Consider the following 17,829-nt stretch of genomic DNA (forward strand, 5'->3'; position numbering starts at 1 on the left):
CACTTTTTTGCCATATGCTGGAGGTTAAATACCATTACCCTCCTAGATGGAAGAAAATTAAGGCTAAAGAAGTTTATTTACCTACTTGAATAATTAGTAAGTGTGAGAGCCAAGATTTAAGATCAGAAAGTTGGGTTTCTGAGTCTATCTCCCCAAACATAATTTTCAACACCTGTGTAATAATATGCGGAAAGAGAAGTGATGGAATCTGCCTGGAATGCTTTCTAGTAGGAAGAGTCACATTGTTTTTTTGTTTGTTTGTTTGTTTGTTTATTTTGAAAGATGCCAGTGTCTTTTACACAAAGACAGGATTATCTTTTTTCCATTAGAATAAATGTAGTATCACAAGTAGTATGATAATTTTATATTGCAAAAATAAAACTCCCAATTTTCTAGCCTAAAATGTATAATATCTCAAGTATATTTGAAGTGATAAAATGTTCAGTTAGAAACAAATAACAATATAGGACAGTACCACTTGCTCTTAATTAAAATACTTACATTTCAGACTCACAGTTGTGTCTACTTTCATTGTAATAGAAATGGAGAAGAAGCTGTTGGAAGAAAGGTCTGTAAAGCAGAAAGTGGAAAACCTGCTCCTGGAAGCCGAGAAAAGATGCTCTCTATTGGACTGCGACCTCAAACAGTCCCAGCAGAGACTAAACGAGCTGCTGAAGCAGAAAGATGTGCTAAATGAAGATGTAAGTGTGCACTGCACTAAGTAAAAATGAATGAACCAATAAGAAGCTAGTTTTGTTGGATACATTTAATGGCGACTGCATTATTTAATTTTTAAATTTTTTTCTTGTAATATTCTATGGAGTCTGTTGGGTTTAATGCTAGAGTAAATCAGTCATAATTGAATAATTTTAAGTTACTTAAAACTTAAAGATTATATTTAAAAATATTAGAAATATCTATATTTTAATGTGATATGATTAAGAAATTATTGTTCTTGAGAAAAATCAAAATAATTTACTTAGATACTAAGTATACAATTTACTTTTTAGGTTAGAAACTTGACATTAAAGATAGAGCAGGAAACTCAGAAACGTTGCCTTATGCAAAATGACCTGAAGATGCAGACTCAGCAAGTTAACACCTTGAAAATGTCAGAAAAGCAGATAAAGCAAGAAAATAATCATCTCATGGAAATGAAAATGAATTTGGAAAAGCAAAATGCTGAACTTCGAAAGTAAGTTAACTGGTTCAGATAGTTAGATTGATGGCTTCTGAGAGGTTTTGTGTGTTTATTTATATAATTGTATTTATTTAAAATGAAAGCCAGGTTTGGTAATAATTCCTATAATCCCAACACTTGGTAGTGCAAAACAGATTGGAATTCCAGAGCCAATTTATATAGCAATGTGAAAGTAAAACTGAAAATACAGGCACACACTGTATTAGCTGTTGAATTAATGACATACAGTGTGACATAGCCTCAGGAAAAGCTTGTGCACAGTGCTGAAGGATTAGTTTTCTTTTTGTGTGTGTGTCTGTTGTTTTTAATAGTCTCACTGTGTAGCCCTGGTTGGCTACGACCTCCCAGGCATCTTCTTTCCCAGCCTCTGGAGTTCAAGGATTACACACACAAGTCACCACATATGGCTTTCAGTTGTTTGGATTTTTGTGGGTTTTTTTTTTTTTTTTTTTTTTTTTTGTTGTTGTTGTTGATACATGGTCTCATAAAATTCTCCAGGCTGGCTTTGAACTCACAATCCCTCCTGCCTTGGCCTCCCAGTTGCTAGGATTACAGACTCTGCTACCAGGCCTGCAAGGATGAGAGTTTGGAAGGCAGTGGTGAAGTTAGTGTTGCGTGAAAATTACTTGATTGCAGGGATTCTTTGCAGAGTGAGTTTGAATGTGTATATCTTACTTTACTAAAGACTTGGACTTTCCATGTTCACAGAGAGCGGCAGGATGCAGACGGGCAGATGAAGGAACTGCAAGACCAGCTTGAAGCAGAGCAGTATTTCTCAGTAAGGCACTTCCTACAGAACCAGAGAATGATTGTCTTTTAATTGAAACAAATACTTGTTTCACTTTCTGTGTATTTGTATTTTGGGTGTAGGCATGTATGTGTACCACGTGCATGCATGGTACCCTGGGAGTTCAGAAGAGGGTAAGATGCACAGCTTTTGTTTGTTTGCCCTTGCTTGCTTCTGAGTGCTGGAATTATAATAGTTTACCATCACACCATAACTATTTAGGTGGAATCTTACTTGACTCATAAAAAGCAAACCGGGATTGGGGATATCTCATTGGTGAAATGCTTGCCTAACATGGGAACATGGGAGGAGGTCCTGAGTTCAGTACTCAGTACCATAAAAAAGAAAAAGTGCTGGACAAAAAACAATAGATTCTCTAACAGGAATCTTTTATCAGACTGGCTTGGTAGTATGTGCTTAGAGTTGCAGCTGCCAGGTAGTCTGAGGTGGGAAGAACACTTGAACCCTCAAAATTGAAGCGAATCTGGGCAACAAAAGGGGAGACATTGTCTCAAAAAAATAAATGAGGTATTGTTGCTAGAACATAATTCTAAGCATAAACTATTACCAGCCTGTGAAGCTGGTTAAAAGCATCAAATTTTGGAAATTGTGCTTTTGTAAGGAAAGGAATAAAATTGTCATTTTGATATTTCTGGGGTTTTTTGAGAGCACTTTAAAAATATGACGTATTTCCTCTCCCTCCTACCCTCTTTTCCTCTTTTAATGGCTTCCAAGACAGGGTTTCTCTGTGTAGGCCCGGCTGACCAGAAGCTCATTCTGTAGATCAGTCTGGCCTTGAACTAAGTAATTCATTGACCTCCCTCTGCCTCTTGAATGTCAGACTTAAAGTGTGCACTACCACTGCCCAGCAATGTGAAGTGTTTTCATGGAGTAGTTCCATTGATCTGTCACCTTAAAACAAACATAAAACAAACAAAATTAACCAGCAATGTTTTTCATCACCTCTTCATTTATACTACCAGCCTGTACATTTAATTGGAAATTTTGCTTATATTATTATATAATATATATATAATTTTATATATATATATATATATATATAAAATTAACTGGCTGTTTTAGGGGTTGAGTAGGAACTAGATGTAGGATATTCTATCTACAGTGTACTTTGGCAGATAGCCAAATATTTGTTCAATTGGTGACTAGAAAATGGGAAAACCCACAAAATTATTAATTTCTCAGGAGCCCCAAATTACTCAACATTAAGAAAATATGTGTGTATATTGAGATTTTTGCCTGGCTAGGCTTTGAATGTAAGTCATATTCTTGGTGATAATGGACACATTTCTGTTTTGCTGTTTAGACCCTTTATAAGACACAAGTTAGAGAACTGAAGGAAGAAAATGAAGAGAAGACTAAGCTGTGTAAAGAGTTACAGCAGAAGAAGCAGGACTTACAAGATGAAAGGTAAGGGCAGGCCTTGTCCATGGTTACATGTCCTGTTCTCAGCCTCCTTTTCACCAAGTTTAAAAAAAAAAAAGTGATAAAGAATCAAGTAGAGAAAGACTTTTGACTTCATAATGAAAAATGATCATTAAAATGCCATCTCCAAGGGATCTGGGACTTAGCTTGGGAAGACTCTGTGTTTAGAATATACGAGGCCTTGAGTTCAATCCCATTACCATATGCTTATATTTTTTATGGTATATCTCTGAAATACAGAGACTCTTTGGCTGCCCAGCTAGAGATCACCCTTACCAAAGCAGACTCTGAGCAGCTGGCTCGTTCCATTGCTGAGGAACAATATTCTGATTTGGAAAAAGAGAAAATCATGAAAGAGCTGGAGATAAAAGAGATGATGGCTAGACACAAGCAAGAACTTACTGAAAAAGATGCCACAATTGCATCTGTAAGTAAAATTCTTGGTGCTTTGAGTTTGTAATTAAATTATTGTGTCATAAAAATCTCAGAAACATCTAGGAGCTGTATCAGATGTAAATTAAAAATTATCTGTATCTGTTAGTAAATGGTAACAGAGTCTAACTAAAGAAACATTTCAGAGAAAACTAAAACAGAAAGCAGTTGGTCTTGTGCTGTCAGTCAGAGCTACTGAATACCACAGTCGACTAAAGGGAGGTGCGTGCACAAGACCTTGTGTTTGTGCAGATAGTAATAAAGCCAGTGCGAAAATACTCAGTCAGGAAGTGGGTTTGGAATAATGGGGTTTTTTATTTTTATTATTATTATTTTTTTTTTTTTGGTTTTTTTTTTTGGTTTTTCGAGACAGGGTTTCTCTGCAGCTTTTTTTTTTAGAGCCTGTCCTGGAACTAGCTCTTGTAGTCCAGGCTGGCCTCGAACTCACAGAGATCCGCCTGCCTCTGCCTCCCGAGTGCTGGGATTAAAGGCGTGCGCCACCACCGCCCGGCTTTTTTTTTTTTTTTTTTTTTTTTTGGTTTTTCGGAATAATGGGGTTTTATGTGAAAGGAATAATGGTCAATCTGACTAAGTAAATGGTACCTAGCTTAAGGACCAGATGTGAAAAATAGGAAGTTTAAGCTTTTAGAACCTAAAATTGTCTATGTGACACAAGACAGCCTAAACAATATATATTAAACAGCATTAATTTTTAGAATATATGCGTAATTCCTATAATTCATTAAATGAGATGAAACGATTTAGAAGAAAATTGGCCAAAAGAGGTAGCGCAAATACATCAGTGGATGCTGTTCTCCAGCAAAAGGTCGGATGAATGCCATAGATTTGAAATACCCTTTTTATGTGACTGAAAATAAGCTGTCAAATTCAAGTGTCTGGAAAATGACATTTTTCTTTACAATAAATGGAGATTTAAAGTCAATATAATATCTGTAATTTTGTTAATAGTATGGCCATTTCTGGTAAATTTCAAGTGTATGGTACCACCCAAAGAAAGTCCACACTAAGATAACTATGCTAAAGAAACTAGCACAGTGCTTAGAGACACAGAGATGCTTATAACAGCAAACCCTTGCATCTCAGTTTGCTAAATAGGTGTAGAGGCTGGAGAGATGATTCAGTGCTTAAGAGCACTGGCTACTCTTCCAGAGGACCTGGGTTTGATTCCCATCACCCACATGACAGCTCATACTTGTCTTGCAGCAACTCTGTAGTTACAGGGTTTTTGACGCCCCTTTCTGGTCTCTGAGGGCACTGCACACACATGCTACAGAGACAAACATTTAGGTCAACACTTATATGCATTAAATTAAAATTAAAAATAACAGATGTGGTAGTACATGGCTGTAATTCCAGCATTTGGGAAGTGAAGGCAAGAGGGTCAGAAGTTGAAGAGCACCCTTGTTTACAGAACAAGGTGGAGGCTAGCCTAGAATACATACAACTGTGTCTTAGCAAACAGAACCGAAATAGGCACATTAAGTATGGTAGAAAGTGGAAGTGAACAGAAGTTAGAGCTAAATGAATTATATATCTCTATATCTATATCTTTATATCAGCGGGGTAACACAATTTGTTGTTATTTATTTTGATCTCAGAATGACCCAGAATTCACAATCTTTGTCCTGCCTTCCCCTCCCTCTGGGTCTAGAAACATGATCTGACATTCCCACATCTTAATTCTCACTATCCTTGGCTGCCTGGGTCTCACTCTGTAGACCAGACTGGCCTTGAATTTATAGACACCCTCCTGCATTTGTTTACTGAGTTTTAGGCTTAAGGGTATACCCTACTGTGGCAAATTTAATTCTTTATTAAGAGAGTCATAATTTATTTGATTTGATTTGATTTTTGATACAGGGTTTCTCTCTTTAGTAGTCCTGGCTGTCCTGGAACTAGCTCTTGTAGACCAGGCTGGCCTCAAACTCACAGACATCCAACTGAATCTGCCTCCTGAATGCTGGGATTAATATGCGCCACCACATATTATCTCTTGTGTTTATAATGAAAATGTGCAGTATTTGGTGGGAAAGTTGAGCATATAAGCTATAATAAAACTTAAGGAAGGAAAGATAGAAATACAATCTGAATGGAATATGGAAAAAACTCATTTTTTAACATTTTAAATAACATTTTGAAAGAAACACTACAATTTTTAAGCTTATTCTTCATGATTGGAACACAAGTCCTTTTCTTGATTTATTAAGTGATTTTCTCATTTTTAAAAAAGCTGCTAAGGATTTATAACAGAAGGGCAGATTTTTGGTTTTTTGGGATATGTTAGAAGTTTTGAGGGAGCAACAGTTTTATCCAGGGAAAGTCTAGTGTGGTAACACTAGAAGTGAAAAGGTGAGAGGTGTTCTAGGGGGTCTCAATTTGGATTACTGTTTGACAACTAAAATTTTGTAAATTAATACGTTGGTTTTTCCCCCACTTGTGTTTCTTAGCTCGAAGAAACAAATAGGACACTAACTAGTGATGTTGCCAATCTTGCAAACGAGAAAGAAGAACTAAACAACAAGCTGAAAGACACTCAAGAGCGTATGTATTAGCAGGAAGAGAGCTTACTGTGAACATACCTAGTAGCTATAGTTATTTGTGTAATTTTAATATCTCTTTTTTCAGAACTCTCAAAGTTGAAAGATGAAGAGATCAGTGCAGCAGCTATTAAAGCTCAGTTTGAGAAGCAGCTGTTGACTGAGAGAACACTCAAGACCCAAGTACGTCACCAGAATGCAAATACAGTTTTGAATTTTGTTTTCATTCCTGTCACCTGTCACTTCTAGCTCTATAGGGCAGAAACTGTGCTCATTGTAATATCAGTGTTTAAATAATTTCCTGGTTTACTTTTGTCAAGTTAGAAGAAACTTCATATGTCCCACATTCTCTCCCAGCTTTTTATTATTTGCTAATAGGTTGAAAAGTGTCAGGTGGTCTGAAAGGGCACATGTGATGATTGACACCTTTCTGCCAGCTCCCACAGTTGGATTTGTAGGAAAACATGTGTGCTAGTACTGTTCTCTGTTGTTGGACAAAGTACTTTTTAGTGCCAAGGCAGAATTCACTTCCTCCAGATAGGAGGAGGAACATTTGCCCATTAAAATCTCTCTTGTAATAAAAGTTGAATTAGTAGAAAATGATATCAAGCGTGTGATCTAGGGCCTGGCATATGCTAGGCAAGCATTCTACCCAAGCTACACTCACAACCCTTCAAACACTTTCAATTATTATTCTCAAAAGTCATGAGAATAAAAAGTATTTAGAATACAGGATGGATGCCATGGACCACCCCAGTCAGGTACTGGGGTCCCTGGGACAAGGGTCCTTGAGGGCTTGGTGGTTAAGGATTCGGCGATGACAAACAGAATCAAACACTGAGGCAGTTTGAATCCATGTGTATTTTACAGCTTTCAAACAAGGATTTTTATACATAGTGAAACAGATACTGAAATTCTTAAAAGATGTGTTTAATGAAGCAATCACGGATAGAACAGACAACATCATTGTCATTTGGTAAAGTAAAACGTAAAATCATCCAAGGCTAATGGCACATATCCAAGAACAGGTTGATAAATTTTTATGGTCAGTTATTGTTTAACAACTAGTATCTGGTCTTTGTAAATCTTCAAGATGTAAATTTAAACTATTGATTCTTTTTGCTTAGGGCTTTCTCTTCTATATACCTAGGCCCATTTTCGATGACATATGTACAGTTTTATGAATTTTTTTTGATGGGAAAGTTTTAGACTATTATTTGAAAATAATTTATGAAGTAAAGCGCTGGTTATACATAAATAAGGTCGTGGTTACTAACCATCTCAAGGGATGGTTTCTCGCTTGAAGTTTCAGTGTAGGTTATCAGGAACATCTTGTAAATATGAAAAGAGAATAGAAGAAGATAAAACAAATGGCCATGAGAACTACAGCTTAATATTTCACTCCGGCCACAAGTTCCACGACCAGTTGCAGGAGGCCTCCTGCTTTTAAAGTTTTCACCTCAGTCTGTGGAACTTGTTACAGATTCTACTGGGGCCATTTCCACAAGCTAAAAGTGTTTTCTTTATAGCCCTGTGTATAGGAGAGGAATTACTGGTGATCATGTAGCTTGCAATTGGTGAGTTTCTGAGAAGACAGCATAATTATTTACTAAATGCTTATTTTTTTAAGGCTGTGAATAAGTTGGCGGAGATCATGAATCGAAAAGAACCTGTCAAGCGTGGTAGTGACACAGATGTACGAAGAAAAGAGAAAGAGAACAGAAAACTACATATGGAGCTTAAGTCTGAACGTGAAAAGTTGACGCAACAGATGATCAAATACCAGAAAGAACTGAATGAAATGCAGGCTGTAAGAACACGCTTACACTGAAAACATTCCTTCAAAACAGAATTATTTCCTTTTCTGTGTGGTTGCAGAACATTTCTGTTAGCAATTATTACTGAACTATGGCCAACACTCATAATATTTATCTCATCTGTTAATATATTTTCTTACAGCAAATAGCTGAAGAGAGCCAGATTCGAATTGAACTCCAGATGACTCTGGACAGTAAAGACAGTGACATAGAACAGCTGCGGTCACAGCTGCAGGCCTTGCATATTGGTATGGACAGCTCCAGTATAGGCAGCGGACCAGGGGATGTTGAGCCTGACGATGGATTTCCAGGTACACATTCTTGGTCAGCCCTTGTATTTGCCTGAAATACAAGTCATCTGATTGCTTTTAAGTTCCATGACCTGACTTTGCTCTTGAAAAAAATATTGATCATTTCTTTAAGAGAAAACCTTTTTGGAGTAGCGATTCACATGACATTTGGGACTTGTTTTGTTAAAAACAGACATGTAATGAAATTGTAAATGTTGGGATGTTTAGCTCCTATGTGATGTAGTGTCTGTCTTTTAAGCTTTCATTTTTTTTCTCTCTCTGCTCTGCCTTGCTTCTTACTTGTGGGCATTTAGTCCACATCACTCAGTCACACACTATGGAATCCATGTCTTTCACCTACCAGCGTTCCTCTACTTCTCTCAATATTGCCACTAAGCCCTCCAGTTCTCACACGCTTCTTGATTCTGACTCTGAAGACGATTCTTTGCCTTACTTACCCATTTCATCGGAGCCTAATGGTGCAGGTGACATCCTGAAAAATCTTTCTGTCTTTGGAGTTTTCCCAGCTACTTAATTTTATCTTTTTGAAATTTTTTTTTATGATATTAACTAACAATCCACTCACTCAACATACTGTGTAGATGGAGTGAAAAACCTGCTGCATGAACTGCAATTTGATTTTAAAGCGTTTTTCAAATAGCTTGTGATTGTATTTGCTAGATTGTTTGATTTTTTTTTTATAGCCAACTTTCCAGAAACAAAACAGAATGTTGTATATCCTTTAAAGCGCATGGCTTCATCTGTTTTCAGACAGCTTTTCTTTAGTTCTATATCAAGTGACAGTACAGAAGAGAACAAAATCCTATGACTGCTTCAGAGACTGCGTTCAGGTTTTCACTGAATATATACATGTTCATGGTGTGCACAGGGAACAATTCAGCCTGGTCCTTACCTGAAAAGCCTCCCAGGTGAAATAGTGAAGAGTCCAAGTTCTCAGTGATCTCTCTAGGCTCCAGTCTCCTCATCTGCCTGTGTGATAGAGTGCTGTTGTGGGAGCTGTGAGGACATAGAGCTTGTGTAGAGCATCTAGTACAGTTGGAGCATAACAGTTAAAATCTGCAACAACTTGTAGTATTAAAATATTCTCTTAGAACGACATCCCCTTGCTAATTTCATTTGAAAAATACTTAGCAAATTTATAATAAGAGTCCCAGGACTTAAGATACTTTCTTTTGTTGATTTAAGATTTACTTATTTTGATATTTTAGAACTTAGAAATTTTGGTTATATTGTTCCTTATTAAACAGGTTTGCTCTTTATTATACACAATTAGAATAGTCATTCTAAAATTCCATATTTCCGAACACATACTCATTTAAAGAACTTTCTACTCAACAGTGCACTTTGCACCTCTAGTCATCTCATTCCCTCCACAGGAAGAGTGGACTGCTTGGTGTAGACGGGCAGTAAAAAGATCTCAGTGGCTCTTGTGATGCTTTTCTCCCTGAATTTTGCCAGTGCATGAATTTAATCAATGGAGTTTTTGATGTTATAATTTGGAGTATTTATTTCTGATGTGACCTTGATTTTGTTTTGCGTTGTGGAATGTGCTTCTACTGATTATGCATTATTATAGTAGTCTGGGTACTTTATGGTCTGAATTTTAAAGGGCAGGTTTGATTGGCTTGTGACTTCCACATTAAAGTTTTATTAAATTCTTCATTGTCGGAGAGAATCATTGTATTTATATTCATGTATTGTTTATTTACAGAATCAAGATTAGAAGGATGGTTGTCATTGCCTGTGCGGAACAACACTAAAAAGTTTGGATGGGTTAAAAAGGTATTCAGTACTTTTGAATGTGGTTCTTTTAGCTTCTGCTTTAACTATAGCCATTTTCCTTCTGGAGTTGTAGAGTTGGATGTGCCTGCACATCTGGACACAGAAAACCCGTTTATGCTTTCTGGTGTGGATTGATGTGACTTGTTATCTGTGTAAAAGACTTCTCTCTGGGTCATTTCTAAAACGGGTTCTGAGGTCATAAATAGAAATCTGTTCTTCTGGTGCTTCTGTTTCCTATGGGAAACTCCTCCAGATGTGATAGAAAGACACTTGATACTTGATACTTGTGTTACCATGGCTGTTCATATTTGATCAGGGTGATGTGAGTTCATTCTATGTGTAGATTCCAAATCTTAAAATAGATACGGTTTCAGTTTCATTTGTTTCTTCCCCTCATTTACTTATTTAAAGCATCTACAAATAGAAACCTGTTACCTTAAGGAAAACTTCTCTAAAACAGCATTCCTGCTTTTTATTTACTTTCATAGCATATGACTTTATCACAAATACAGAATCTCTTGTAAAAGAAAATACAGTACACAGTAATTTGGTAAGTTTCTCCTTTCCTGTTTTTAACAGTACGTGATTGTAAGCAGTAAGAAGATTCTCTTCTACGACAGCGAACAAGATAAAGAGCAGTCTAACCCTTACATGGTTCTAGATATAGAGTAAGTGTCTAGTGTAAAGTCTGAATAATAGAGCCTTGTCCATCACAACAATCACAGCACACCTCTCATTCTCCTAGTGCAACTATTTTCCTTTGATCTCTTTTGTAGAAATGAAAAGTTGATGGTGTTTAGTGTGCAAGACATCTGTATTTCATGGTTTAATACACTATTTTCTGAAGAAAGTTCAACTTGAAAATTTATCTTAAAAATTATTTAAACTACAAAACAATAGATGTACGCCTTTAATCCTGACGTGAAAGGCAGATGCAGGTGGATCTCTGAAGGCAGCCTGGTTTACAATAGTGAGTTCCAGGACAGCCATAGTGAGATAGTGAGACTGACTCTGTCTCAAAACAAAAAAAAATACAACACAACAACAATAAAAACCCTGCCATCAACAACAAAAACCAACCTTGTCTAAGAGCATCTAACATGAGTCAATAAAATAGCTGATTTTTAACTTTTGGCATGAAATGACCGATGTAATATAATCCTTGTATAACATTTTATTTATTCCTTTATTTAAAAACCTTTTATAGCAAGCTGTTTCATGTCCGACCTGTTACCCAGACAGATGTGTACAGAGCAGATGCTAAAGAAATTCCAAGGATATTCCAGGTAAGGATAGTGTTTGTGTTCTTTCTTGTGTGACATGATGCTTTAGATCCCTTTCTTCACTGGCCTAGGACTGCCTCACGCTCTCCCTTTGTCACACCCCAGTTGAGATGGCTTGCTCTTTACGTGTGCTGCTTCTGTCTGAGGACAGCTCTGTCCTGATGGTGGTGTTTGCTAGTTTATGTTATGCCTCTGGGCTTTGTTGGCCCTTTCACAAGATTGGTGGTGGTGGTGGTGGTGGGTTTTTTTAGAGCGTAAACTTATTCCTGTTTTGGTTTTATTGTCAACTCTGGAAATTTTAAAAAGTCACTTTCAAGTTGGAAGCAGTAGCACTTTTACTGTTTATTTAAAGTGAGGGCAAGCTTTTACTTTTACTGCTCCTGTTTAAAAAGCTTTCAAACTATAGGGCTGGAGAGATGGCTTGGTAAGAGCTCTTACTTCTCCATCAGAGGTCCAACGTTCACACCATATAATTCACAAACACCTGTTACTCCAGTTCCATAGGATCCAGTGCCCCCTTCTGATCTCCACAGGCACTGTGTGGGCACATGTGTGTGTGTGCGGGCACGTGTGTGTGTGCAGGCGCGCGCGCAGACACACCTTTTTTAAAACATAGTAAAACGCTCTATAAAAACTGCTGTGCCCAATCCATTGTAGGGGAGTTGTCCTTTTTTTTTTTTCCCCTTTTCTTCTCTTGAGTACTTACGCTGTTTTATTTGGGCATTTATTTGCATATTGTCTCCCTTCCTTTTATCCCTTAACTCTCCAAATATCTTTTAAAATGAAAATGTGCATATAGTTCACCCACTTTTTTCTTAAGAAATGCAAGCAATTATTGTAGTTGTCATATTGGACTTTGATTGTTTGGATAGGAGGGACACTGGAGACTGAACCCAGAGTTTTGACCTTCCACTGAACTATACTTCTAGCCCTAAATGAGTCCCTCCTAGAGGAGTGAAGGGGGAAACCCACCTATTCAACTGTTTACCTTTGGTTAGCCTATCCTGATAGTTTTGCTATCAAATACTAAAGCAAAAATAAGGAGGTCCTGTTTAAACACATCAATTTTTTTAGTGTGAAGCAAGAGTAGTTTATCAGAAATGTTTCTATTTAATAATAACATAATGCAGGACCTGGAGAGACGCCTCAGAAGTTAAAAAAAAAAAACAACAAAAACCTGGATTTGGTTTCCAGCACCCATGTGGTGGCTCACAGCCATCTGTGTTCCAGTTCTAGGGGATTTGATGCCCTCTTCTAACCTCTGAAATACCAGGCATGCATGTGGTGTACATACATACATGTAGGCAAAATATTAATAAAATAAAATAAATAAATCTTTTAAAAGTGTGTAGCAGTCACTCCTGTCCTCTTGGTGTTTATAGATTCTGTATGCCAATGAAGGAGAAAGTAAGAAGGAACCAGAATTTCCAGTGGAGCCTGTGGGAGAAAAATCTAATTATATTTGCCATAAAGGACATGAGTTTATTCCTACTCTTTATCACTTCCCAACTAACTGTGAGGCCTGTATGAAGCCACTGTGGCACATGTTTAAACCCCCTCCTGCTCTAGAGTGCCGTCGGTGCCACATTAAATGTCACAAAGATCACATGGACAAGAAGGAGGAGATCATAGCACCTTGCAAAGGTGAGCTGGGAAGTACTTGCTATGCTGTTATTTGGGCTTGGGTCATTTTAATCACATTAATTTATTTCAAATAATTCTTTTTGTAGTTTATTATGACATATCATCGGCAAAGAATCTATTGTTATTAGCAAATTCAACAGAAGAACAGCAGAAATGGGTTAGTCGGTTGGTGAAAAAGATACCTAAGAAACCTCCAGCTCCAGACCCTTTTGCCCGATCATCTCCTAGGACCTCAATGAAAATACAACAAAACCAGTCTATCCGGCGGCCCAGTCGACAGCTTGCTCCAAACAAACCAAGGTAATAAATAAAATATGGCAAAAAGTTGGAGCTGCTTTCTTAAAAGTTGCTTTTTATAGCCAGGCGGTGGTGGCGCACGCCTTTAATCTCAGCACCCAGTAGGCAGAGGCAGGTGGATCTCTGTGAGTTTGAGGCCAGCCTGGTCTACAAGAGCTAGTTCTAGGACAGGCACCAAAACTATAGAGAAAAAACCACACACAAAAAAAAGTTGCTTTTTATATCAAACTAAAAACTTGGATAATTATGATTTTCCTTTTCTTGATATTTTAATGAGTCATTGGAAACCAAATATTTTAAACTTACAGTGTATATGTCTTATTCTCTGATGTGGCTAAAAACTATATTTTACAAGTTACAGATATTAAATACAACCAAAATCTAAAGGTGATATTTTATTACTTTTGTATATAATCATGCTATTTTCATCCTTAATAAGCACATGGACTAATTAGTGATTTGGAAAATGGCATTAAGATTATACACAGATGTTTACATATCAGGTGCATACACACATTACAAACTTCTTTTAGATAATCTGAGAAGCAGAACTGAAAGCAGTTTCAATTTTAATTTACATTGATTAGTGCAAAACAGTGTTTGTGATTTACAGAGCAATCCAGTTCAGCTTGAGATACAATGCTGAGTGACATGGGCACTGCTTGGAACTGAAGTGTCAAGGGTGATCTTGATATAGAGAAATGCCGAAACCATTCTATATGGCTTCACTGACTGAAGTCACATTACATTGGGATTCAGAAGTACAGTTTCTTGGCTTATTAGGTACCAGACATTTGTAAACATGGCTTTTCATTGGAGATGAAGGTTTGGTTAGCTAATGGAAAGAATCTTAGGTTGGTCAGGGATCTGATTTCAGCTGCTTTGTTGCCTAACACAGGACCTTCAGTATATAATTGATAATGTATTTTTTGCTTTTGTTATCAGACTTCTCATATGGAATTTCTGGAAGTAATATCTCCAGGGAATCATTTAGAATGACAAAAGTAGATTTGGTGTTTCAGTAGCAAAATGGTTGGATATTTTGTGTGTGAAATATGATAAAATTAGCTGGGCATGGTGGCGCACACCTTTAATCCCAGAATTTGGGAGGCAGAGGCAGGTGTATCTCTGAGAATTTGAAGCCAGCCTGGTCTACAGAGTGAGTTCCAGGGCAGTCAAGGCTACATAGTAAGATCTTGTCTCAAAACAAAAGAAATATGAAATTAATGTAAAATACTGACTACATGATAGTAATTAAGCTAAAGGTTCTCAAAAGGTACACACTGAGCAGGTTGGATTTAAGAATATGCATGAGCACACAGCGTGTGGGGGGAGGTAACGGCAATTAAGAGGCCAAACAAAGGTCTCTAAAGGAGGATAGAGAGGTTGCTCAGCAGTTACAACTACTACTCTTGGAGAGGAAGTTAATTCATAGCACCTGCTTCAGATGGCTAACAGCCGCATATAACCCCAGGCCCAGGGTTTGTTTTTACAAAAAAAGAAAATAAATAAATCTTACTTAAAATCTTAAAAGAATTGAGAGACAAACACAGAAATCCATTTGTATAAAATGTCTAAAAATTAAGTTTTTATTATCAGTATTGTACAACTGTTAATGCATAAATGCCGTTTTAATACTTTATCTCTGTCTTCTGTGCTTATACTCTGTACGTCTGATTGGGTAACACTAAAAAGTATAGGTTTATTTAGTACATGGTTCTGGAGGCTAGGACATCTAAGCAGCATGGCACTAGCATCCAGTGAAGGCTTCATGCACCATAACTTGGCAGAGGGCTTCATGAGCGGAGAAAGCTTGCTTTGTATAACTGAACTATCCCCAAAGAACCCACTCATCTCTGAAATGACAGAAATGTCCTCCTCAGGGCCTGTTCTTCAACACTGCCACCTGGGGATCGATTTCCAACAGATAGATCTAGGGATCATATCTAGACAGACCTGCCTTTTCTGCCTCCTAAGTACATCAGAAAGACCATGTGCCCAAGGACCAGGTGTTTAGGTCCAAATAATCTAGACTCAGTGTCTGCACTTTTAGCTGTAAAGTCTACTGTTTGACAGTGAAGTAAGCAGAAATGGACAGTTTAAAGATGAGTTTGGCAGTACTAATTTCAGAGTGTGTTCTTGGTCAGGTGGTACACATCTTTAATCCAGCACTTGGGAGGCAGAGGCAAGCAGATCTGAGTTCAGGGACTACATAGCAAGACCCTGTCTCTACAAAAAGAAAGACTCAACCTTACTGAGTTTAAGTTAAGTTAAAGCCGTACTTTTTATCTGCAATGTTATGTTGTGCTGAGACTGGGGAAGGACAAAGTAACAGGCAGTAGACAGTGGTAATGTGATGCTGGAGAGCAAGCCTGGATCCAACTAAAAAGGATAGATTTTGTAAAGAACTTTGACTTGTTTTAATACCGATTTCTCACATAATTGTTTTAATACCAGTTTCTCAGTGACTTACTGACGTATAAACTGAGTACTGACAGTAAAAAAAAGGGGGGTGGTAGTAAAAGTTTAATACAGAAAGATTTTTAAGTAGAAATAACCAGAATTAGGTGACTGAGTGGAAGAGATGTTTTAAGGACATAATTGCACTAATAACCTAGTATTTATAGTTTTAATATAAATTTGCAACACTGGGGGACTGGGAAATGGCCCAGAGGTTAAGAGCACGCTTGCAAGCATGAGTACCAAGTAAAACTTGGGTATGGTAGTGCATGCCTGTAATGTTACGATTTGCGAAGCAGAGGCAGGAGGATCAGGAGTTCAAGGCTAAGCCTGGTCTACATAGTAAGCTTGAGGCCAGCCTAGGATGCCTAAGACTTTGTCTGAAAAAAAACAAAACAAAATAAAAAATTATTCAGTTTATTTAAACATGCAAATAATGAGACCTTTCTACTTCTGCCAATCATATTCAGATCTAAGAATAAGGTCTGAGATTACTGGGTAAGTTATACACACTCAAGTTCAAAGTCACTGACATGATATTCACAGATATAACCTTGGGGACCAGAAAATTTCTTGGCAAAAATTCATGAGCATCATAATTAGGAATAATTAAAACTCCCCCCCACCCCCAGTCTTAAGGTGATAAGTATTATTGTTTAGTAGGAAGTAACAGATCAGGGGTGAAGAGATAGCTTACTTAATGGGTAAAGGCACCATACCTTGGATCCACATGGTAGTAGAGAAATTATTCCCACAATTGTTCTCTGACCTTCAGGCAACTTCCATGTTGTATGTATGCACACATACAATAATAAATGAGCTTAATTTTCTAAAAAGCTAAAGGTTTATATAATCTGAAGGAAGAGTAGTGTGTTAATTAAGATTTTTAATTAAAAAGACACTATTCATCTTTCTGTTTTATGTCCAATTCATTTAGCGAGTTACATGGACAATGCCTCTTCCATGTTTTCTCTGCCCTAGTTTCCATATTAGAACATAGCTGTTGGTGACCACTTAGCAGGTAGGGGGTCGTTCAAGAGTTGAGAGATCTGTGTTCCCTTTGTTGATCCCTTCCAAAGTTTTATCTTTTATGGTGTAATTTATTAAGCAACAAGAAAAGGCAACTGTCTAATGTAATTTGTTTTATACTTCTCAAACTGAAAATCAGTGTAGCTACATCTTTATCTGGACAGTAGGAATCAGTGTAAAGGGCAAATTATATTCTTAGCCCAAGTAGTATCTGTTTTGGGTTCCCCCAGAGAGCCCTTCTTCATTGTGCCCAGTCAGCATATTCACACCTGCCCACACCTAAGGAGAAACTTCACTGGATGTTTCCATTGGAACTGTTGGCTATGCTGCTCCTGAAAGGACACCCCCTCCCCCACTACCTGAGACAGGGTTTCCCTGTGTAGCCCTGGCTGTCCTGGAACTCACTCTGTCGGCCAGGCTGGCCTCGACCTCACAGTGCTGGGATTAAAGGTGTACTCAGAAGGAAAACTTCTAGTACTCAGCACACTCCAGCCGTAGTGCTCTCTACGTTCTGCAGTCTGTAAAGAACAGAGCTATAAACTTGCCAACCTCCTGTTACAGATTGCTTGATTTGGCATTTAAAGACTGGGATTGGTCATTTGATGATGTTGATGGTGATGATGATGACGATGTTTTTGATTTCTGAAGAAATAAATGGGTAAATCAAAATGAATGAGTTCTTAGTACTTCCATGTAGTGCATGTGGTTTGCACTTGAACTTTTCTTTTTTTGGACTAGTTTTGAAATTTTATAATGTTTTTAGTAGGATATGTTTAAAAAGTAGA

The 17,829-nt window shown here is 37.4% G+C and overlaps 1 protein-coding gene across 2 annotated transcripts in view; it reads left to right on the forward strand.

The window, feature by feature from the left end:
• The window catches only part of Rock2 (Rho associated coiled-coil containing protein kinase 2), a 100,587-nt gene that overhangs the window by 78,059 nt on the left and 4,699 nt on the right, over positions 1-17,829 (forward strand). For both annotated transcript variants that reach the window (XM_038319798.1, XM_038319799.1), the window contains 14 exons: positions 541-701; positions 1,011-1,195; positions 1,910-1,979; positions 3,313-3,416; positions 3,672-3,858; positions 6,332-6,425; positions 6,510-6,604; positions 8,052-8,231; positions 8,381-8,549; positions 10,261-10,331; positions 10,911-10,999; positions 11,539-11,617; positions 12,997-13,258; positions 13,345-13,558. In XM_038319798.1, the coding sequence (XP_038175726.1) occupies positions 541-701; positions 1,011-1,195; positions 1,910-1,979; positions 3,313-3,416; positions 3,672-3,858; positions 6,332-6,425; positions 6,510-6,604; positions 8,052-8,231; positions 8,381-8,549; positions 10,261-10,331; positions 10,911-10,999; positions 11,539-11,617; positions 12,997-13,258; positions 13,345-13,558 (1,960 nt within the window). The remainder of the gene's footprint in view (positions 1-540; positions 702-1,010; positions 1,196-1,909; positions 1,980-3,312; positions 3,417-3,671; positions 3,859-6,331; positions 6,426-6,509; positions 6,605-8,051; positions 8,232-8,380; positions 8,550-10,260; positions 10,332-10,910; positions 11,000-11,538; positions 11,618-12,996; positions 13,259-13,344; positions 13,559-17,829) is intronic.

Source organism: Arvicola amphibius, chromosome 2 (genome assembly GCF_903992535.2).
Source record: "Arvicola amphibius chromosome 2, mArvAmp1.2, whole genome shotgun sequence".
NCBI lineage: Eukaryota > Metazoa > Chordata > Mammalia > Rodentia > Cricetidae > Arvicola > Arvicola amphibius.